Source organism: Sycon ciliatum, chromosome 9 (assembly GCF_964019385.1).
Source record: "Sycon ciliatum chromosome 9, ocSycCili1.1, whole genome shotgun sequence".
In the NCBI taxonomy this organism is placed as follows: Eukaryota; Metazoa; Porifera; class Calcarea; order Leucosolenida; family Sycettidae; genus Sycon; species Sycon ciliatum.
This window is the reverse complement of record NC_088651.1, coordinates 24,524,417-24,547,687: the sequence shown is the minus strand read 5'-3', so window position 1 is coordinate 24,547,687 and position 23,271 is coordinate 24,524,417. Positions and strand designations below refer to the sequence as shown.

At 44.3% G+C, this 23,271-nt stretch overlaps 1 protein-coding gene across 1 annotated transcript in view; it reads right to left on the bottom strand.

The window, feature by feature from the left end:
• The window catches only part of LOC135824380 (uncharacterized), a 33,343-nt gene that overhangs the window by 8,952 nt on the left and 1,120 nt on the right, over positions 1-23,271 (bottom strand). The window contains exons 2-10 of the mRNA XM_065337112.1: positions 13,352-13,524; positions 12,318-12,383; positions 11,600-11,671; positions 9,709-9,780; positions 8,358-8,429; positions 6,532-6,603; positions 3,558-3,629; positions 2,891-2,962; positions 1,658-1,729 (exon numbers count right to left, since the gene is read on the bottom strand). Of these exons, the coding sequence (XP_065193184.1) occupies positions 1,658-1,729; positions 2,891-2,962; positions 3,558-3,629; positions 6,532-6,603; positions 8,358-8,429; positions 9,709-9,780; positions 11,600-11,671; positions 12,318-12,383; positions 13,352-13,524 (743 nt within the window). The remainder of the gene's footprint in view (positions 1-1,657; positions 1,730-2,890; positions 2,963-3,557; positions 3,630-6,531; positions 6,604-8,357; positions 8,430-9,708; positions 9,781-11,599; positions 11,672-12,317; positions 12,384-13,351; positions 13,525-23,271) is intronic.

Below are 23,271 nucleotides of genomic sequence, written 5' to 3'. Positions count from 1 at the left end.
CCATAACTCTCTATTGAAATCATGTGGAACATTGCCAATACATGCTGAAAACTTCGTCATAAGAACAGAAAGAAAGAGACGTCGAATGTAACTTGTAAGCAGTGTTTTGATGAAACAAACAAGCCTGGAGTGGACTAGTGAAGTACCATAGTCTGATAGACATAGTGTTATAGACTGTAGTGTAGCCTGGGCAGCTAGGCCTATCAAACCTTTACGTGTTCAATAATTATGACAAACATGTATGTGAGTACATTGACTGTTGCACCCTTTTTGCAAATGCTTTTTGAAGTGCTGGTATGTAAAAGGTAACCCGTTTTATCCTGCTATCGATTATACATGTACCAACATTTCCATGTAACCGGCATCGTCCCCTCCCTCCATTCCTCTTTATTCTTATTTCTGTCCTTTCTACCCCTGTACCTGGTTCCCTCTCAGACGCGTTTGTGCCGGCATGATCTGATGATAGCATGCAGTCGGACGAGCCCCGCATCTCATCAGCACCAGTGTTCATTGGTGCCCTGCACCCCTGATCTTGAGTCCCCCCCTCCCTCCCTCCTCCCTAGCCGGCTGCCCTCGCCGTTATCTCCGACGGGATGTTCGGGGGATGCGCATGTGCACAAAATTCATACATAATTATACAATGGGGCCCCAGAAAAAAAATTATCAACTCTAGAAACCCCCCTTTCAAGACTCGGTGCACGCCACTGATAAACCGTGGGTTGCGTGCGAGAGACTACAATTCATTCATGGAAATAATTCTGCTCGATTTCAAAAGCTCGATTTTGGCCGTATTCAGGCTAAAAAACTAAATTTAAACTTTAGATAATGGGATGATGACTATGGTATGGTATGGTATTTTTATTTTTATTCACCAATTGAACAGGCATATCTGCCTTCTTGCCGGGATGGCCAGAGCCAACCATGGCTCCTACTAATTGATGAATATGAGAATGTGAAGCAAAAGAAAAGAAAAAAATGGTACTTTGTCAGCTATATATTCCGTACTCAACAAATTTGGAGAGGGCAGTATATGGATTCCATATTGAAGGACTATGGATGGTAAAGATGCTACTTGTGTTTTATGATAAAAGTGTACAGAGAGAGAGACTACAACATAGCTCAGTGGTTGGAGCATCGCTGGCTACAAGCGAGGGTCCCTGGTTCGAGTCCTGGTGGTGACTGTCAATTTTTTTCTTCAGACTTTTCCCGTTTTGCGTCTTTACCTCAAACCAGTGAAAATTGTAGATTTATAGAAAAGAAAAGGACCAAGAAACTGCAAGTTACACTATAATGTCCACTAACACCACCAGATACTAAACAAATAGTTCATGCGATAACATTGCACGACACTGACCAACCGTACTGACATTCTACAACTAGCTGCCACTCAGCTCTAGCACGTCTTGGATGCGCACTCCAGCAGCCTTCCAACTTGGAAGGTTCTTAGTTAAAGCTCTGCCCAAGCCACTGCTCGTGAAACAGATTAGCAACAGGCATCACCGAGTCTCAGCTTTTGCGCCAGTCTGCGCAACATTAACAAGTAGATTACGGACAGGAGGAGTGACGAGTACAAGACAAGAAATAGCGCTAAAGTTGGTGTATCTGAGATAGTGTGTGGATACACTATGCTATTTGAATCCTAATCTTTTCAACTTACACAGATGTTGGTTGCTTTTTTCCAATGAAAAGACTCGTTGGTATTTTGGTAAGGTTGTTATTGTCGAGATAACTATGCAAGCAGATAACAAAACACATAGGCACACACATGCGGCCATGAATACAGACGCAAACACACACACACACACACACACACACACATACACACACACACACACATACACACACACACATATATATACACACACACATATATATATATATACACACACACAAACACACAGATTACATGCATCCGTGCACGGTCTTGTGTCTTACGCTGGCCAACAATGACTGTGTATCAATATTATTTTGTACATCTGTGGACGCTACATGAAATCTCTCGTACAGTGGAGGACATAAATGCAAAGAAAATTCATTTACTCTATGGACACTCGATGGAGCTTTGGGACCGTAGCTGTCGGTATATAAACCGCGCTACATGCTACAATAGGGAGCTGGATGTCTAAGCAAATGTAGTTGTCCATACTGTGAGAGGATCACGGCAGTATGTACTGCAGGTTTAGGAGCACTTCGGTGCTCGGAAGTCACCTCCCCTCAAACCCAAGCAGCAATCTATGCCATTGGCATTAGAGGTAAGAACCTGTCTTGCCTCTATCTTGTATTGGCCACACAAACACCATGCGAAGAGGCTTACTATGGGCAGAAATGGGCTGCAACTCTAAAATATTAATTTTATCTGGACCAGGCCAGACTTGAGATGGATACATTCTTCAGCAATGAATCCACCAGACTTCAGGTGGACATGCTCTTCAGCAGTGAAGCTGCTTGTGCAACACAAGCTATGAGGACCCTGCATCCTTTGTCCTAGTCTCAGTACCATTGTCTTTCTTTATTATTTTCGAGCTGGGAATTCCACAAAGTAAGAAATAAATTAAAAAAATCCAAAATACACTCTGCCTGATAAGATACCAGAGATTTGACAAATGCACGGTTGCATGTACAGTGAGACCTGGTTAAGAAGAACACTGATAAGACAAACTTTCGCTTTAGAAGAACTAGCGTTCATAGCTCTATTGGATAAATCACTGTGTATTCACTGGGTATAAAATATGGATAAGAAGAACTCCCGTTATAAAAGAACAAATACCATCGGTCCCTTGGTGTTCGTCCTAAAGAGGTTTGACGGTATTTCAATCTAAAGTCTAACTCTAATACACCGTTTACTGAGATACAGCTGTATCTGTATCAAGATCCGTGAATAACAACTCACATTCTTCTCAGTTCTGGATTGTATCCGAGTAGAGCACTTGGCACACTTGAAAAGGCGTTGCCTGCCAATTTCCTGCATGCGCAAACGCAAGGGACAACGAAGGTTACAAACATTAATGGTAATTTCGGCCTTTTCATCAGTGATGTAATCCAACACTACCATATAATTCTCTCTGCAGATTTTTATGTGTAAGTATCTACAAGTTGGAGTCATGTTATGTTCTGCTATCTTTATTTTAAATGTAGAAAAGAAAAGGACATAATGGATACGAGTTAAGAGTAATTCTCCATCACTGTAACTGGATACTATATACAGTCAGAATGTGCCTTTATTTTACTTCACCATAGGTACGAGCATTGCACTACAACGGACAACAGGCAGAAAAGGGCAAACAAAATGCCAAGCAGAGTATAAATAAACCTCTGCCTCGTTGGAATTACTACAATGTCATACTGAATGTATCAACACATGTGATTGCTCCCCCATCATGCTCCAAGGTCAAAATGCTGCTTAGCCCGATGATCCTTGGATGGGACTAGCTATGTGCCTTGGCTGGCAGAGATACGTTTCAGAGTTTAAAATCCTTCCTTTTATGTATGACTATTAATTGTTATCCTATATGCACAATGGTTATGAAGCCAGGGGGAAAAAATACACGCCAACATACACTGTAGCAAGCTTGTTCTTTCCGTCGAAGAGTCCTTGAGGTAGGCTTGATAATCGATTGCTATCCAGGTCCCTGTGGGACAGAAAAGGAAAGCAATTCTTGCAAATTAACACAAGGTCTTCTGGGTCTTACAGGTTCTTGATTGAATGATCTAAGTTGTTAACACAAGACCACAATTTCAGTCCATATTTGCTTCATTCTTCTTTTCCTTTTCTTTTTGACTTCTTACTCTTTTCCTTGTTAGCCGTGGTTGGCTATAAAAACCCTGCACCTGCCACGTAACGTGGTCATTGGCTACCCCAGCCATGTATTGCTTGGAAAAAAATAAAATAAAATCGCTACTGTATTTTCCGGAGTATATTTCCAGAGTATATATAAGTATACTTTGAAAATTCACCCGAAAAAGGGAAGGGATGCGTCCTATACTCCGATGTTCAACTCAACTGTGAGAAGTAAGGTAGATGTATGTGTTTCTTGGCAATATATTGGGGCGGGGGATGCGACTTATACTCCAGTGAGACTCATACTTCGGAACATACTGTACTAGCTAATTGGTTTTAGCTACGAAGAAAATGTATGAAAATTTGTAGATTGGCGATAGAAATTATTGCCATGAATATATTAACCTGTGTGAATACATGATTTGTAACACTTCGCCAGCTTCATACAAAGCAGTGGGCATCCATAATACCATCGTGGTGGTAAAACATGCGACGATCACATAGGGCATTCCCGTTGTAATTGCTTCCAAATCAACTAGTCATCAGCATTGGCCGGGGACAACAGTGCAGAATTGCTGCTATTGCTGTTGAGGGCCCAACACATCCCAAAAGAATACTATTAGGTACAGTTTAAGTCAATTGTAATGATTTGAAAATGGAAAGCCATCATTGTCTCCGATAAAAACAAAAAACGAGGAACAACCAAGAGCAAAACTGAAAAGGAACAACCAGCTTCAAACCTAAAGAGTGCTTTCACATCTATCACATGACCATACAGGACAGCCATGTTAGTTCCAACTCCACTCAATCCCTGCATCAGGGAGTCGTAAAAGCCCGGGAGAGGACACGGCACACATTCCCAGAAAACATCTTTGCCTCGCGCTCCCGGGGAACGCTGCCAGGGAACGGTGTTGCGAGGCAAGGACATTATTATTTTCGAAAATTGTGATGTCTTCTTGAAATACTAATTGGGACATTCTCCAATTTCTCTTAGAGCACGGAGACGATTGCTCCGTCGAGTCTTCTGATCTCTATTTTCATCCTCAATTCTTCCAGCTGCTTCACTCATTCTCTCTCTGTTTATCGAAGTTAATTTATTCTGAGGCGATGGAAATGCAAGATAAATCCCTAATTGTACTTCAATTTTATTTGAGTTGGGGTGAACGAAATGAGATTTGTGGAAAATGACGCCACTTCCCGTGTTAGCCGCTGGTCGTATCATACAGCCCATATTCCATTGCAGGTGATGGGCGAACGTTCGTGTTGAGATCCGCTGAGCTTCCTCGTACTCATGGAGTTGAATTTGTGGCAGAAATTGCACTGAATTGCAGTCAAGTGGTTGTGAATGAAACCAGATTTGTGGAAAATGACGCCACTTCCCGTATTAGCCGCTGGTCGTATCATACAGCCCATATTCCATTGGAGTTGATGGGCGAAAGTTCTTGTGGAGATCTGCTGAGCTTCCTCGTACTCGTGGAGTTGAATTTGTGGCAGAAATTGCACTGAAATTGCAGTCAAATGGTTGTGTATGAAACGAGATTTGTGGAAAATGCAGCCACTTCCCGTGTTAGCCGCTGGTCGTATCATACAGCCCATATTCCATTGGAGTTGATGGGCGAAAGTTCTTGTGGAGATCCGCTGAGCTTCCTCGTACTCGTGGAGTTATGAATTTGTGTCAGAAATTGCACTGAAATTGCAGTCGAGTGGACTTCTGTGCGTGTGTTGTGAGTGAATCGCAACGGCTCCCTTCCTTCAGCATCGTCAAAACTCAACATAGAGCATTATTACGCACTCGTTCCATGATTCATGATATTGCCCGGATTCTTTTAAAAACAATCAATGTGTGTTCCCCATCTATCTACATTGTACATGGTTGCAGGTCGTTATTTATAAATCTTGGATAATTTCAACACTTTTCTACTCGTATACTGAGTACGCGGTGACTTTAGCCGTTTAGGAAACGGAAGGCTCAGCCTCCAGGTTGGCCAGAAAGGTTCTCAGTGAATCTAACCGAAGTCTTGGCGAGTGTACAAAAGGTAAACCTATCATTTGTACTTCATAAGGGAATTGTGCACAAAAATGCTCACACACGCACGCATGCGAGCGCACACACAAACACTGTACAAACACACACAAAAGTACAAGCACATGTGCACAATACACACGCCCCCCCCCCCCCACACACCCCCAACTCCCCACCCCCTGTACCATGTGTACTGAGTCTGACAGACAGACACACAATCATGTTTATGCTTCCTTCGCCAAAAGTTTCGGATAATTATGGTGTCAACAACGAGTTGTAAAAATATTGGTATTTTAGGACTCCCTGCCCTGAAGACGAGCACAGCGCCGTGGATCGAGCAGATCCGGCCGCACCGGCCTAGCGTGCTTTACTTTCTGGCCGAGGCAAACATCGTCCGCGTGCGCGCATCCCGTGTCCTCTCCCGGGCTTTTACGATTCCCTGCCCTGCATATATGGATCACATGATGTCGGCCATGTTGGTTCCAATGTCCGCATGATATGATCCCCTTCTGCAGCAATCTGCATAAATTTAGTAACATGACAAACATGTGCCACCACTCTGCACCCACACCCCAATGAGATTTCACACGTTAATCTTTGGATAGGACTTGCCGCGATACTTAGCCTCCAGAAATTCTTAATTAGACTCAATATTTCCGTATAAGGTGGTCTTAACCAATCCGCTCTATCTCCATGAAGACATAAAAATCACACTACATCTTCAACATACAGAGTCATAAGCTTGGTCTTTCCATCGAAGAGTCCTTGAGGTAGGCTTGATAACCGATTGTCGCCCAGATTCCTGTTGAACGGAAATGAAAGACAAGACTTTAAAATCAACAATAGTACTGCTGGGTCTTGCGATTGAGAGATTGGATGAACTGAGTATCTCAGAACTCAGAAATGCAGGGCTAAAATGTAACATTAGCCCTGTGTCTATTGGGTGTGTCGCACCTCGCGAATTCCAGGCTGCAGTGGCACAACACAAGAATCCCACCTTGGACCAGCCTCACCGTTTCCTGCTGGTTATAATCACAAATGCAGTTTCTAGCAAAACTCAAAAATATTCTTAGGTGCAGATATTAGGTACGGTAATCAGCATCCACTGTGTGGTCCGATGACTGGCCATGTTGCCACAAAACTCGGAGCAACAACAAAACAATGTTTTGACCATTGAGAATATCTGCCAAAGTCTCCATCCTCTTCAGGGGTTAATAAGCAGGGGGTTTGATTTTACTTGGTCCGACTTATCAAAATGTGCGCTTCGCTTCCGAAGCCTACCAAACAAATTCTCTCAGGACGGAATAAACTTCCCAGCTACCTAATGTGTGCCTCAGTTGTCGATTCGTGATATTGAGGAAGGAATGGCTCAAACTCAAAAGGAGGCAGAAAACGCACCATCCAGAAACTCATGCAGCAATGTTCACGATGTGGCGGCTGACGAATCAAGATCGCAGAAGAGATGGCCGAGAAGCTGATCAATATAAACAACCACCCCTGGAGTCGCCTCTCATGCGAGAAACTGGCTGGAAAACTGAAACGAACAAATAGCGGATACGGTGTGTGGATGGTGCGGAGTTCTCAGAGCCGCGAGGCGTCATCATTACATCAAGCCTATGCGATCAAAATCTCCGTCGGTGATGAGAAGTGATATTTTGGTGCGTGGTGGTCTACCTGTTCACCTCATTTGAAGGTATCGTAGGAATATCGGGCGAAAAAGCCTACAGTTACCATTCTTGCCGTTGCACTGCACAAGCAAGAGGCAAAGGCGATCGTCAGAATAGGGCTTCTTGATTGCAAACGTCAAGGAAGCGCAATGTAGCTTGAAGGAGACAAAAAAAAACCATTTTGGCAGTTGCACTGCACGAGCAAGAGGCAAAGGCAATCGTCAAAATAGGGCTTATTTATTGAAAAAGTCAAGGAAGCGCAGTGTAGCTTGAAGGAGACAAAAAAAGAAACAGTTTGGCAGTTGCACTGCACGAGCAAGAGGCAAAGGCGATCGTCAAAATAGGGCTTATTGATTGAAAAAGTCAAGGAAGCGCAGTGTAGCTTGAAGGAGACAAAAAAAAAATGCCGATGTTTTGCAGGGTGACGCACTTGCAGATGCGCCCAGAGACACCAGCAGCTATGAAAACTAGAAGGTCAGCCCAAGAGATGATACAGTTATCTATCTAATGTCTCTTGGTTGATTTTTTAGTTATGGTGCTCATATGTACGAATGCTTGAGTTTTGAAGTGAATCACACATTTTAATAAGTCGGACCAAGTACTTCCTTCCATCGTGTTTATTTTGCCCATGCAAGAGGCTTCTTGGGAGCACGAACACAATTTAGCGGAAACTATGCGTTGTGAGTATACTATTTTTCTCTTATATAAATGGCACACCAATTACACACATGCAGCTGTTGCGACCTTGCCATAGCTCATCAAATGCCCCTAGAGGATATACTATACTTGAACAAATTCAATGTGCTACTGTATTAGCAGGCACAACTTCCATCAAACTTTGTTATTGCAATCTACTCGAAGTAGTAACAGATCAACAATGGACACTTACAGAGATATGAGGTCCGGGTTATGATCAAAGAATCCTTCTGGTATTGAAGTCAAGTTGTTGCGATCAATTTTGCTGATTGGAAAATCCATGCACACACCACGTTTGTACCCGCATGAATCACATGCGTGGGGCAGAGGTCAGAAACGGGGGGGGGGGGGGGGGGGGGAAGAGATTCTCAAATCAGAGCAATGAATGGACACAATGTACTGGAGTGAAGGCTATGAGGACATGTATGCATCAAACTGTGCATTATGCCTGGTGAAAGACCGTCATGGTGTGGAAAGGTGACGCTAAATTTTTGCAAGTTCAACAATAATGTACAAACTAGAGTTTCGTATCCGTTGACAACCAGAACTCAAATTTCGACAGCTGCGGTAACAGGCCAGTATCAAAGAGTACCGTCAGGCGAAATAGCACGTCATGGTACATTTGAGACCAGCAGGAAGGAGATGACGTCCACTAATTTAGTATCGGTGCACACGAATGTGCTGTGTGTGTGTGACTTTGTGTGCCAGCTATGACATCAAACCCGGTGGTTCCGTGCCTAGCATGTAGGTCAGAACCATCCTGCAAAGTTTGAATGATGTAGGTTGACCAATCGCTCGACCTGCCATACATTTTGAAATTGTTTCCGACTTCTGACCGCTGGTGAAGCCAGGAATCATTTGTCCAGTCAAGTCGGCAGCCTAACTGTCGGTAAGTTTGTGTTTGGATCCCGTTCTGCTCGATGTGGTAGATCACTGACAATTTTGATATCGCAGAAAATTGAACTCGGAGTCGTGCGTACGCTTCTTTATATTCAGAAAATCGCAAAAGTGTCTCTGTGTGGCCGTCCTATGCCAGGAGAAACTCCAATCAGGCTCTTATGTCCTCTGCCTTCTTGGTAGAATGTAAACTTTGTTTGAACAACGAACACAACAATCAAGAACGGCTTTGCCATGAAAAATATAGCTATGCTGGAGCTGAAAAAAAGAAGATGAAAAAACGTGCCCAGGATGAGACTCGAGTACACGCGTACTCTCCTAGGAAGTTCTTTTGATGTCGCTCATAGATGCTTAATTTCGCGTGACGGACATTGCTCGTTTCTAGCTGAGAAGGTGCAGGCCTGATTGCGTTCAGTGACTGGTTTTGACGGTCTGGTTGCGGGACTATGACCTGTTGGCTCAAGTGTGATGGATAGAGTCCAGAGCTTCTAGGACAGGTTTTGCAATATACACACAAGACACTGAGCTTATAGAACAGAAAATGACAAAGGAGCTACGAGTTACGAGTCCTTTCTTAACACACTTTGTCACATATGATACACAAACAATACGGGATGTCACTTTCAATACACTTGCTATACACTTACAGGTATTTGAGATTAACATTATGAGCTAGTAATCCACTTGGCAGTGTGTCCAACTTGTTACTGGACATCGTCCTGAATAAAAAGAAAGAAAGAAAGAGAAACAAGGATTACGACGCATGCCGTACTCCGTCAATTTGAAGCTGGGATTCTATTTGCAAATGTCCATTTTAGGAGTTTTCTATCCAAGAGGGGCTTCTAATCGAGAGGAGCTTAATTCATTATAATCCATACCATTATTCCAATCAAATCTCTGAAATGTTCACATAACACTCAAAAGCAACTCAGCCTCACATTACGTCCATATGGACCTGTGTTATGCATACATGCGCAGTGTAGTTTTGTACTTCCTCCGCGTCATCGAAATTGTCGCAGTTTGACTTTTGATATAAAACGGGGTATTTACTCACCAGCACTCGTACCAGAGGCAAGGAATCGGACATAGGCGATGGTCATCAGTATAGGGTGACGGCAAAGTTCTATTTTCTGTTATTGGAAGCTGGAATTTTTGAACTAGACGCAATTTCTTCGCTGATGTCGCTGCGATGGTAATTTCGACTCGCTGAGATCAGTCAGGCGTTGTAGCCTGCACATTTCTCGTGCTTATGGCCATTCACTCAAGCCTCGTCACTGTTTTGCCTTAGCTGGGGTGAGAATGACTTCGTGGAACAAGTGGCAGAGCTTGGAGAAACATCGAAGGATCAGCAAACTAAATGCCTGCAACAGCGATAAAATTTGTCGCTCTGGCTGAGACACTCAATACAATCATGTACTCGTACATTATTGTACCTGCAAGAGCCGTGTAGACTCTACACGTAGTGCTAGTGATGCACGCGCAGGTGCCGTACCATGGTATACCAGTGAATCACGGCCGGGCAGTGATGCTGAAAAAGAGGGCGCGCTGGACGTGATAGTACACTTACCTGCATGAGCTGTGACCGCACAGCTAAAATAAATGGGCATGACACGGCTAAAAAAAGTTCATTTCAAGATCGAGGTGATTCCGCCGACGGTAATCAACCGACCTCGCAACGATCGTGTATTCTTACTAGGCTTCGTTGGTGGTGAAGTAGAAATCATCCAGAGCTAGCAGATGACAAGCATAGCAGCTCTTGTCCTGCGGAGAAAGTCAAAACGTTTGAGATGAGGCGCGACCAACTTTCAACCCTCCTTGAAATATTTCGGAACGATATTTTTGCGTCCATTGACATCAGCGACGACGAGGACTTCATCTCTGCATGAAAACTCTCAGTCCAACTGTCCTGGAACGTTACTCTAGTCTTCAGACTATCATACTGTGCAATAAGTTTTGAATGGCTTAGCTTATGAAGTGGTCAGTAACAAGTGACAAGTCACTAGTCAAACTGCGACAATTTCGATGATGCGGAGGAAGTATATACATGCATGAGATATTGGAAAAAACTCAAAGTAGTGTCTTGTCAGCGGCGAGTTTGGATCTTATTTCGCGCCGCGTGCCACATGCTTGCATGGCACTCCCACGTATTCGGGAACACCTCAGTGTGTCACAGAGTCGATATGGATACTCTAGCTGGCCCAGGGAGTGACTAAGATCAAGGCCCATGCCCACAGGTTTTGCACGGTTCAGCGTCGCGTATACGCGACGTTGGCCATTCATTCAGGGTTCATCTGCAGCGTCGCGCATTCGCGATGCTGGCGTGCAAAGGGGTTAAAGCCAATATCAATTATAATGTTTTTGACAATCTGGGCCAAGAAATGTAGTGCATGTTTATTGGTGGTGTTTAGGTATCCATTGGTTTCAATGGTTATGTAGTCAGGCCTTGGGCGTAGTGCAATTGCGGGATTTCCTATTACACAATGAACTCAAAATGGGTATGTCAATCAGGGAAAATTACATTCTAAATTTTGAACATACAGCCTCGTGAGATTGATGTTGTTTGCAAACACGTCCTCCGGTAGCGTGCGTATGCTGTTGATGGAGATGAATCTGTGAAGTGAGCACAAACGGTATGGAGGTGTTGACCACATCAACTGCATTTTTTACTTTGAAGCAGACTCCATCACAATAGAATTAGGCAGCAACGCTTGAGATGATGCTCCTGATAGCGTGTAAGGGAGGCTTCCGAAGAACAAGCATCACAGAACAGGAAACGTCTGACCATCAATAAAAATGGGAAACATTTCGAAAGCTAGGGTATTGTTGATTTTCTTGAACATTGGAGTGCGTGGTAGTGGACGATTGCCAAATATGGGTAGTCTAAATATCAACAAAAGGTAGTGGGCGAATGCAGGCAGCGCAGGGATGAAACCAGCCAATTTTGATCGTAATTGGACATTGGGAAATGCCGATGATGTTTGATTGTTACAGACACTGACTTTAAGTCTGAGGGGCTGGAATCATTTTATAGAACACGGAGGCTCCACTGCAGCAGCCAATTCATATCACAATCAGTCACCAACACCACACCAAGGTCGTTGATACTGCAAATTCTATTCAAAAGATATGAAATCTGGACTGGACCAGACTGGAATCAATCTCATTTGTTTACTTCCCAGCACTTTAAGCTTTTAGAGCTGTTTCTCCCCTCCCCCCCCCCCCCCTGCTACTATTCTTGCTACTTTGAAGTACTCACATATTCTCCGTATGATCACCAAATGCGCCGGGAGCCAATCCGGTAAGGTTTTGAGTGTGTGCCACCCTAAGAACGAAGCATGACATGCAAACACACACGCATATCTGCCAACCTTTGCAAGCCTGAGATCGACACAAGGACATACCTAGGAACGAAAAATGTATACAGTGGTCCCCCTATAATCCGGCACCATTTGTGCCATGGAAAATCTGCTGGAATAGGGAGGGTGCTGGATTAACAAATCTGATTTACTGCTGCAATGTGCATGAAGAGGACATTTTGGCTCCTGAAAATTGTGCTGATTTATCGAGGGTGCTGGTTTATAAAGTGCTGGATTAAAGAGGGACAACTGTACAAGTCTAGCTGAGGCATGCGACAAATGCACTTTTGGGTGCCTAGTACCACCCTGCCAAGTTGGGACAGTCAGGGCCAAATCGGGATGGTCGGCAGGTATTCACACGGGTCATTGACAAAGCATGAAGGTGGATTGTTCGGGTAACTCAGGCTTTTCTTGAACATCCAGTTCAGATCCAGTGTGGTTCTCCGTGCCGATCAATCCCCTCTAGCTTAAATACAGCATTCATTCATAAAGGCAACAATCGGTGAATCGCCCATAGTAGGTCGATGCTAAAGGCCGATCATCCAAAACAGTCCCACTGGCTTTTGATAGCCCATTATTGGTTGAACGGAGGCTTAAAACCACTTCAAGGTCCAAAGTCTGGGTATGGGTTCTTATTCTCCATGTATATGGCCATACCATACCTGTCCTAATTTGTGTAGCCTCGAAAAATTCCTATTTCTCTGGCAAGATCATTTTGCATGGTCTACACAATGCAGCATAAGCTGCTGTTTTCACGATAGCTACAATTATTTGTTTTGGTGCGAGACACCAAAAGGTTAGGATGCCAATTTGGGATGAACGGACTGTAGAATGGAAAACATGTTGATGTGGGCTGGTAAAGTGTCAATGACGTCACTATCAGCCAGGCAATTAAACAGCATTCTGAAAGATTTAAAAAAAAATTCAAACGTACCACTGAGTAGCATTGTTGGGGCATCGTAACAGAACTCTGCGTCCATGGCTCACATACTGGCTATCGTCGAAGTCGCATTCGTCACTTCTGCCCTGGTTCCTGAACATCCTGGCTTCACCACTGGTCAGGAAGCAGTGTGCGATCAACGCCACGAGAAGGGCATCTTGGCATATCTGCGCAGTCGGATAGCAGGTGCACAGTTGTTTTAAGCACAAGTTGGATGATGGAAATACATTGCATCCTATCACGCTTTGGTATTGTTGTTGTTGTTGTTGTTGTTGTTGTTGTTGTTGTTGTTGTTGTTGTTGTTGTTGTTGTTGTTGTTGTTGTTGTTGTTTTTGTTGTTGTATATTTTATTTATAGTGGAAGTCAAAACAGGCAAAATGCCTAGTAACATTGGACCCACTGTAAATAAAATGTTAAAGGGTATTACCTAGATCATGACTGTCTTGTGTTATATTTCCACTTACTTGTACATGTCACGGTGACTGTGTCTCACCTTGCACACTCCACTCTCACTATCACACCTGCACATTTGCACCAGCATACTAGGCCGACTACAATGATAAAGGCTTCTGTTTGAGTTCCCCATCATTCTTCTCCTATGCTAATAATGCCTACTTACTGTTGACACAGTGCAACTCCATTCCGTTAGTACTGCAGTTTGATACCAACTGGCGATCGATTATCAGACACAAATGGCTAGTGATCGCCCTTTGTTCTGAAGCTAGGAGTAAGAACAATGAGCTGGTTTCACATTCTCGACAGTGCTTACTCCAACTCCTACCCATCGAGCAAGGATAAGGCAAGGTGATCATTGAGTACGGCACAAACTGGGCCTGTATGTGTGTAAGACTTAGACGGCGAGCAATCATGAACTTACGTGGCGCGTTGGCGACATCCTCCAAGCAGTAGTCCAAAATTATCCCTTGGGGTCGAAGCGTTCAAAGCTAGGCTAGGTGAAGAATGTCGGGCAGCAGGTTTTTCACTCGAGGACAGTGTTGACGGAAAAAGTAAGTTATTACGCTGAACCTTTAAATGTTTCTTGTTCTCGTCTCAGACTAATAGAACGAACGTGGAATTGAATGAAGGACAAAGAATTTCGAAGGTATGGACGCCGTAGTGAGATGGTAGGTGTTCACCACTCAAGGCATTGAAATAAGTTTAGTTTTCTTTCCGAGACAGAACTCTTTGAAGCTTAGAAATCCGATACTGTCACTACCAGCTTCTCTACTCCATAATTATGCTGACATAGTTCCAACCTTGGACCATTGTACCGCGGGAGCCCGTAATAGAACGCGGGTCATCCTCCATTCTCCTGGGAAATGTCAAAACCGGACGCTAGCATGATACGGTACCGCAGACATGCTCTACATGGGGGTGGCAAGGTCCTTTTAAAGTTCCAAGGAGCAGCTTCTGTACATGTATATCTAGCTAATATAGCTGTTTAGAAATTGATATGGATTCATCTCAGAAATAAAAATAATATGGTCAGACGAAAGGGTTGCCAGTGATGCGTTTTTTGTCCAGCACAACACTAACAATTACCGGTATAAGCATGATGCTGGCGAGCCAGAAGGTGCAACGACTAGCACAACACTGACTGATGAGATAATGACATTCAACGACCAGTCAGTGTTGTCCTAATCGTTGCTCGTTCTCACTCACCAGCATCATGCTCATAATTATTGTAGTTTGAAACTCGAACGTTGAGGCAATAATAAATGTAGAAAGGAAAAGGCCATAGGGAACCGTCCGAGTTGGAAGGCTGTCGGTTGGCGCTACGGAGATGTGTTGAAACTACCTAGGTAGGTGTCAGGACGTCGAATGTCGCAGTACGAGGTGGTTTGGCTTTTTTTAACATGGTTGTAAAATGACGTTTTTTCAGTCACTTCTAGACAAGCTACGTCCAAATGAATTGTTGCAAGTGGAAGTGCTATCCTTCATGCCCGTTGTGTCCAAAAATGGGAATGATCCCACTTTGGAAAGTGTCTTGAATCATGTCCTACTTTCATAGTATTCTCAGGATTAAAATAATTGGTGTGTCATTTTTTAACAAATTTGTAAAATGGCATCACAAACTGGGATATTCGGTCATCAATGTTCTGAAGTTGATAGATATCACTTCAAGGATTGCTAGTGGATGAAAATTAATCTATCAACAGAAGAGGGAACTGCATTGTATGCTGCGAAAGCCGTGTTTTTGTATTTGTAACTAGTGGCTGTGTTATACGGTGGAATTGGATAGATAGCATAGCATCGCAGCGATGTTTTCGTTCTCACAGAGTGTATTCCGTGACCTACTGTTCTTCATTACTGTCTCTAGTGATGGCAAGACGGCCTGACGTCGTCCAAAGGCCCTGCGGAAGCAATTCACTGCCCTCCTCGTCCATTCAGGGGCTCATTTTACACATTTTACACAAAATGGCAAAGCACCCACCACTAGTTATACCAACGTGGCAGGGAGAATTAAATTATATGCACCAAATTTTCTGGTCAATGTTGATCTACGATAAACTGGCTCTCATTTCCCACCACCCATGTTTCGATACAGCCATCCGGAGCAGAGAAACAGCCAGAAGAAAAGCAAATTTTACACATTTGTTAAAAAATGCCAAATGTTAAAAAATGCCAAATCACCTCGTACTCTGTCAGTTTTGTGTCTAGTTGTTGCACTTTCTGACTGTATAATATAGTATCTGGTTACAGGGATGTAGAGTTACCCGTCCTTTTCCTTTCTACAATTATTATTGTAGTCTTGAACAAAAAACGCATAACTTGTAAAACACTGGTCTTCTCTTTTTTAATTTTCATCCTTGGCTCTCCATCCGAGTCAAATATGGTCGGATGTGTATGAAATCTACGAGGTTCTTCAGTTCTTTACAATTGAGCTCGACGTACACAAGCTGTTTAATCCGGCATATGTGCCGATACGATACCTGTGGTTGTTCACTGCATAAAGAGGAGGTCGACTGTCGTAGACAAATTTAAACCCACTACAAACATTGCCCGTAACGAAAAGGTTGTCGGTGGCACTTGGGGAAGTTTGTGTCGCTCCCTATGTGAGAATTCTCTATAAATAATAATGTACCCAACAACACTAAAACAACAGCCTGATTGACTCACGACTGCCATCCAGAACAACTAAACAACGTACTGTAGTAGTAGAATTTATTATTTTGATAGGGAAGGCAACGTCTGTAGGGCCTTCCCTATCAAAATAATAAATTCTACTACTACTACTACTACTACTACTACTACTACTACTACTACTACTACTACTACTACTACTACTACTACTACTACTACTACTACTACTACTACTACTACTACTACTACTACTACTACTACTACTACTACTACTACTACTACTACTACTACTACTACTACTACTACTACTACTACTACTACTACTACTACTACTACTACTACTACTACTACTACTACTACTACTACTACTACTACTACTACTACTACTACTACTACTACTACTACTACTACTACTACTACTACTACTACTACTACTACTACTACTACTACTACTACTACTACTACTACTACTACTACTACTACTACTACTACTACTACTACTACTACTACTACTACTACTACTACTACTACTACTACTACTACTACTACTACTACTACTACTACTACTACTACTACTACTACTACTACTACTACTACTACTACTACTACTACTACTACTACTACTACTACTACTACTACTACTACTACTACTACTACTACTACTACTACTACTACTACTACTACTACTACTACTACTACTACTACTACTACTACTACTACTACTACTACTGCAAACACCCGTAGTCTTAGTTACACAGGAATGATTTAAAAACACGATAGGAAAGTTTGCACATCACCAACATAGCCGCTCCATTTTTCTCTCTGTGCTGCGCTGATGAGTCTACAAAGAACGAAACAGTTCTGTCCGCAGATTGAGTAGCCTAAAGCGTAAAGAATAATAACAAGAGTCCATAAGGCCATGGTAAAAAATATCTTTGATTCTCAAGTACGCGCGCATCGATTTTTGGTGGCGCACCGACGATTTTTTTTATTTCTATGCATGCATATGCGTGCATGAAAACGGTCAATGCGAAAGGCATGAATCCGGGAGTAGCAAAATACCGGTATTTTTCTACTCCCTGGCCTGAATAATAAAATAATTTTAAATTAATTATGAACCTGTGACGTACACATGTGTGACCCTATCTTTGGAAATAAAAAAATTGTGGGAATTAAAATAAAATATCGCTCGCTCGCACCGATTTTCACAGGCTCATGACCTGAGTGTCAACTTTATTTTTTACCATGGCCTAAACTGGACTCTTGATAATAATCATCCAGTATCGATATGGCCATGTCCATCATGTACGTAATACGTCCCTGGAGTACTTCGCCACGCAGAGTCCCAACAGTATGCTGACGATATCGCCTTTTATATACACTGTCAGTCTACTGGAGAACTTCAGCACAAGTTGACAAGTGAGTTGAACAGACTAAATACGTACCTTGGAAGCATTGGTCTCATCTTGAATGCCCAGAAAACGAAGTTCATGGTGCTTCGGAAGAAGGCTCTGCCTCTTCCGCCGGATCTTACCATTGCATGCGGTGGTGTCGATATTCGACCTTCTGCCACAGCGCGTTATCTTGGCCTCATTATTGACCAACACCTCACCTTTGAGGATCAAGTCAACCATGTATGTACATCTGTTTATAAGAAGATAGGAGCATTCCGCCGCTGCCGCCGTACAGTAGACCACACAACTAAGCGAATATTTTATTTATCCCTCATCCAATCCACTATTGAATACGCCAGCAACTCGTATGCCCACTGTCTTACACCATCTTTATACTCTCGCCTTGTTACTTTAAGAGAGCATGTCTGAGAATACCAAAGTATGTGTGCAAGTGGATCTCTCCGATTTCGCTCAAAATTTGCAGGTAGGTTCCCTTTGGGGTGTGGATCGATTATGCAAAGCCCTTGAAAAAGTTTCTGAAGGGAACCTTGAAATTTGCATACCCCTCAAAAATGGCCGAAATATCACATTATTTATGGGTCTAGAAACGAATCACGCCACAGCGTATACGAACAAGCTATGAACAAAACTCCATCAAGCCAACATTGCCTCACCTTAGAAGAGTTCCTGGAGCAGTACCGCTTAGCCACGCCAGCATCCCAGAAGATGAGGTCCATCACCCCTTGACGCCACAAATGATCGTCTTGAAAATAGCCAATTTACAAGCGCTGGCAAAACAGCCAGCTACGTCCTCAATTGGCCAGAACTATACACCGGCAGATAGTAGAACACCTCTTCTAGCGCTGAGGACATGTCCCCCATCTTCCTTTTGGGGTTTTCTTGAAATAAACTTTTTTGAATTTTTCCACTCGACCATGCTGAAATACGGCCAAAGACTTAAGTCATACCTGCGCAGGAAAGCTCGCTACTCCGCGACGTCTCCTCAGCAATTTCTACTCCAACACTACTCCCAAGGCCGCAGAACAAAGTGTAGTGTTGACTCTGACAAGGAAAAGCAGCGGTGATCACTTGTCACTCCAGACGACAAGCTTCTCCTTGCGCCACCAATAATTTTTTGTGCGACTGTTGATGCAAAAGTGACTGAAGGCCTGAGCGCAGTTTTTGAATTTTATTGCAAGATGCACGGTGAGATCGCGTGCTCTGTGACGTAGGATGACGCTTCCTGCATCACGTTACGCGGCCATCGATCGCGAATGTGCCTGGAACGCTACTCGGAACAGACCATGATGGCAGAGGTAAGATGAGCTTCATTTCCTGCTTGAACTGCTGAGAACCCCCACAAACTGTCCTAGGAGTGTTGCAATGGCAGCAAGCCGTTGGAATATGCCCCGTACAGCATGGAGAGTTATTCGTCTTTCACACTTACCTCCTGCAATCCCGAACATAGTCCAACAGTAAAAGTCCCTTGTTTTCATGTCGATGCTCGACAAAAGCGACTAGCTCGGTCCCTTTGTGTTGACTGGCACGCGAGCAGCACTGGCTGCACGCACTTGTCGCGTGAACTGCATGAGAGATTTCTTAGGCCGATTCCACACTACACCAAATCCTGTCTAAAAAGCCATTTTTCAGGCACTTTTCAGGCAAGTTGCCATGGCGATCACTTTGGGAAACGCGCGAAAGTGAAAAGTGCTTGTTGTCTACAAAGCAACACCAGCACCCTCTTTCAAGGCAACTTTTTGCCTTTTCAGGACACTTTCTGACTTCTTCAGCCTTTCGATTTTTTTCCGAATGTGTTCCCTGTCGTATCTTTCAGTTGTGGTGAGTTGTGAGCTGTCAACAATGCCTAGGGTCATTTTTAGCCAGGAGCTTGAGAGCAAGCTGATCGAGCTTTGGAGCGGACATTTGAGGCGACCTCCGGGCGGTACAGTTCGCAGGAGCTACGCCTGAGGAGATCGCCATCAAACTGAATTTGTTTGCTGAACAGCTCCGGGAGGAGGCAATCTATACTGCGTGGATCGTCCATTCCAAAATCGACAACATGAAAACGAAGGCGAAAGGACTGTACGAGACATACACAACGAAAACTGCCACCGGAATGCCTGTTGGCGAGGTTGACAAATATTCGACTTATCATCTTGAATCCGCCTACACAGCGCGCGCTAGCGTGGTCAAATTTCAAGATTGGGCACGCGAAAATGGGTGATATTCAAGGATTTGGACCAACAAAGAGCCTCTCCACTACCGCCGTTGCTACATCAAGCACAGGAAAGCCTCACAGTCTAACCTTCAAAGCAAAGTCCCGTGATCGACACTTGTAGGTGTGAATGCAGCTTCACTTTATAAGCCACTTTATGCCTTCAAGGCAAAGCCACTTTCGGCGTAGTGTGGAATCGGCCTCACGTTATAAAGAATGTGATTTCATCATCATTTCACTGGTCTTCGACCTACATGGTCAGGGAAAGTCCCGGTTCGTAGGCCTACAACACGGTTAGCGTGTTCTTGAGCGCCGTAACAACACAAGTGTGATCACTTCCAGACCAACGGGCGTTCAAGGCGAGTAACAAGCGCACTTGACAAAGGTGACTCTGAAATCGCGTGAGCCGTGGGCCACGCGACTTGGCATTCTTGCGTCACAAGGCACGTGATTTCACCGTGCATCTTGCAATAAAATTCAAAAACTGCGCTCAGGCCTTCAGCCACTTTTGCAGCAACAGTCGCACAAAAAATTATTGGTGGCGCAAGGAGAAGCTTGTCGTTTGGAGTGACAAGTGATCACCGCTGCTTTTCCTTGTCAGAGTCAACACTACACGTTGTTCTGCGGCCTTGGGAGTAGTGTTGGAGTAGAAATTGCTGAGGAGACGTCGCGGAGTGGCGAGCTTTCCTGCGCAGGTATGACTTTGGCCGTATTTCAGCATGGTCGAGTGGAAAAATTCAAAAAAGTTTATTTCAAGAAAACGCCAAAAGGAAGATGGGGGACATGTCCTCAGCGCTAGAAGAGGTGTTCTACTATCTGCCGGTGTATAGTTCTGGCCAATTGAGGACGTAGCTGGCTGTTTTGCTAGCGCTTGTAAATTGGCTATTTTCAAGACGATCATTTGTGGCGTCAGGGGGTGATGGAACTCGTCTTCTGGGATGCTGGCGTGGCTAAGCGGTACTGCTCCAGGAACTCTTCTAAGGTGAGGCAATGTTGGCTTGATGGAGTTTTGTTCATAGCTTGTTCGTATACGCTGTGGCGTGACTCGTTTCTAGACCCATAAATAATGTGATATTTCGGCCATTTTTGAGGGGTATGCAAATTTCAAGGTTCCCTTCAGAAACTTTTTCAAGGGCTTTGCATAATCGATCCACACCCCAAAGGGAACCTACCTGCAAATTTTGAGCGAAATCGGAGAGATCCACTTGCACACATACTTTGGTATTCTCAGACATGCTCTCTTAAGTCATATCAGCATGAAACAGGTTTTTGGTCTCCCTCGCCGTACCCCGACTGTCTTTGTTTTGCGGCACGCTAAGTTATACTCCCTCGAATCTCGTCTCAACTTGAGGCTTTTTATTTTTGTTTTCCGCTGTATTCATCAGCTTACAAGTCCTCTTCTTTCCTCAATGTTCACCCTCCAGTCGGCTGCTACTTGCACCGAGAGGCGCACTAGAGGGCAATCATTCTCTTCACTTTCTTTGCCCGCTGCTACCACTAGATATGGCATGTTCTCCATTTCTTTCCTTGGCGCTGATAGGTGGAATTCTCTGCCTGTCTCGTGTCGTCAGGTTGAGCATCTATCCGTTTTTGTTTCGCTCTGTAAAGAGCACTTAGGGTTCCCTGTAACAAGACGGCAACGTCTGTAGGGCCTTCCCTATCAAAATAATAAATTCTACTACTACTACTACTACTACGTATGTAATCAAGCACGCTCAGGTCATGATTTTTTTTTTTTTTTTTTTTTTTTTAATTCCACGATGGCGTGACGCCAATAAGGATGATTAATAAGTGCGATAGAACTGGTACTAGCCAGAAACAGCTAGATGGAAATTAACCGGGAGGCAAGAAGCAATGGATCATGAAAAACAAGCGGGGGCAATAATGTTAGCAGGGGTGATCGAGATAGTTAAGTACACGTTCGAGATATCAGAAACCAGGGGGATGCGCGGAGCAGGAGCATGTACTGCTCAAAAGAAGACTGGATGCATTGTTTCGGAAAGAATTTCTACGAGGTTGGGTTGTGATGTCGATAGGGAGTGAGTTGTAGAGGGTGAGGGCACTGTTGATGGGGGAGTCTCGGTGCCTGTTCGTGTGTGCGTGTCCGATGGAGTAGGTCCTTGTCTGTCGAAGGGTGTATGGTTGGTGTTGACGTTGTGGTGCAAGATGTGGTTGTTGCAGGTGTGGTGGGGAGGTTTGGTGGTGGATGTCCCATGCTAGTAGGGCTTGTTTAACAAGGAGTCGTGAGCTAAGGGTGGGGAGCTTTGCGTGATGGAGGAGGGAGCTGTGGTGAACTGGTACAAAGAGGGGAATCCGAAGGCAGATGCGTATAGCACGGCGTTGAATTCTCTCCAGTGTGTCCCGCTGTTGCTGTGTGGTGTTCGAGAGGGCAAGGCTGCCATATTCGAGAACGGGTCGGATGTAGGTTGTGTATATTAACAATAGGCTGGAAGCGTTCATTGTGCCACGTGTCTTGTGGAGTTGGTGTAGTAGTTTTTTGGCTTTGTTGGTGGTTTCTATGATGTGTTGGGTCCATCGCAAATCGTCTTGGAGTGTAACACCAAGGTGCCTATGTTGGTGGACCTGCTGCAGCCGAGTCGAGTGGAGCGTGATGTGGATGGTGTGTTGGGGTTGGAAGGAAAGGACGACGGTTTTCGTGGTGTTGACGAGGAGATGCCAATCCTTCAACCATCGTCCTGCTGCATCCACGGCACGTTGGAGGAATGCAGCTGACAAATCCCTCGTGTAATGCGTCGCGATGAGTGCCGTGTCATCGGCGAACTGGCTGCATTTAGTGTGAGAGTTTGTACATGCTGGGGGGAGGTCGATCGTGTACACCAGGAAAAGAAGAGGCCCCAGGACAGAGCCCTGGGGTACTCCAGCTGGAATGGATTTCCATGATGACAAAGCGGAGCCAACCTTGACGCGTTGTCGGCGGCGAGTCAGGTAGCTTGTGAGCCAGGTAAGGGCAATGCCACGGACACCAAGGTGCTCGAGTTTGGCCAGGAGGCCAGTATGCCAGACTCGGTCAAAAGCCTTTGATAAGTCAAAGAAGCATGCTGACACTGCCTGACCGGAATCTCGGCTGGCGGAAATCTCATGCACTAGGCGGGAGAGCTGTAGTTCAGTACTATCCTTAGATCGAAATCCAGATTGGTCGGCCGGTAGGTGGGGCTCAATGTGAGTGTAGAGGCGTTGGTGAACAATCCTCTCCTGAACCT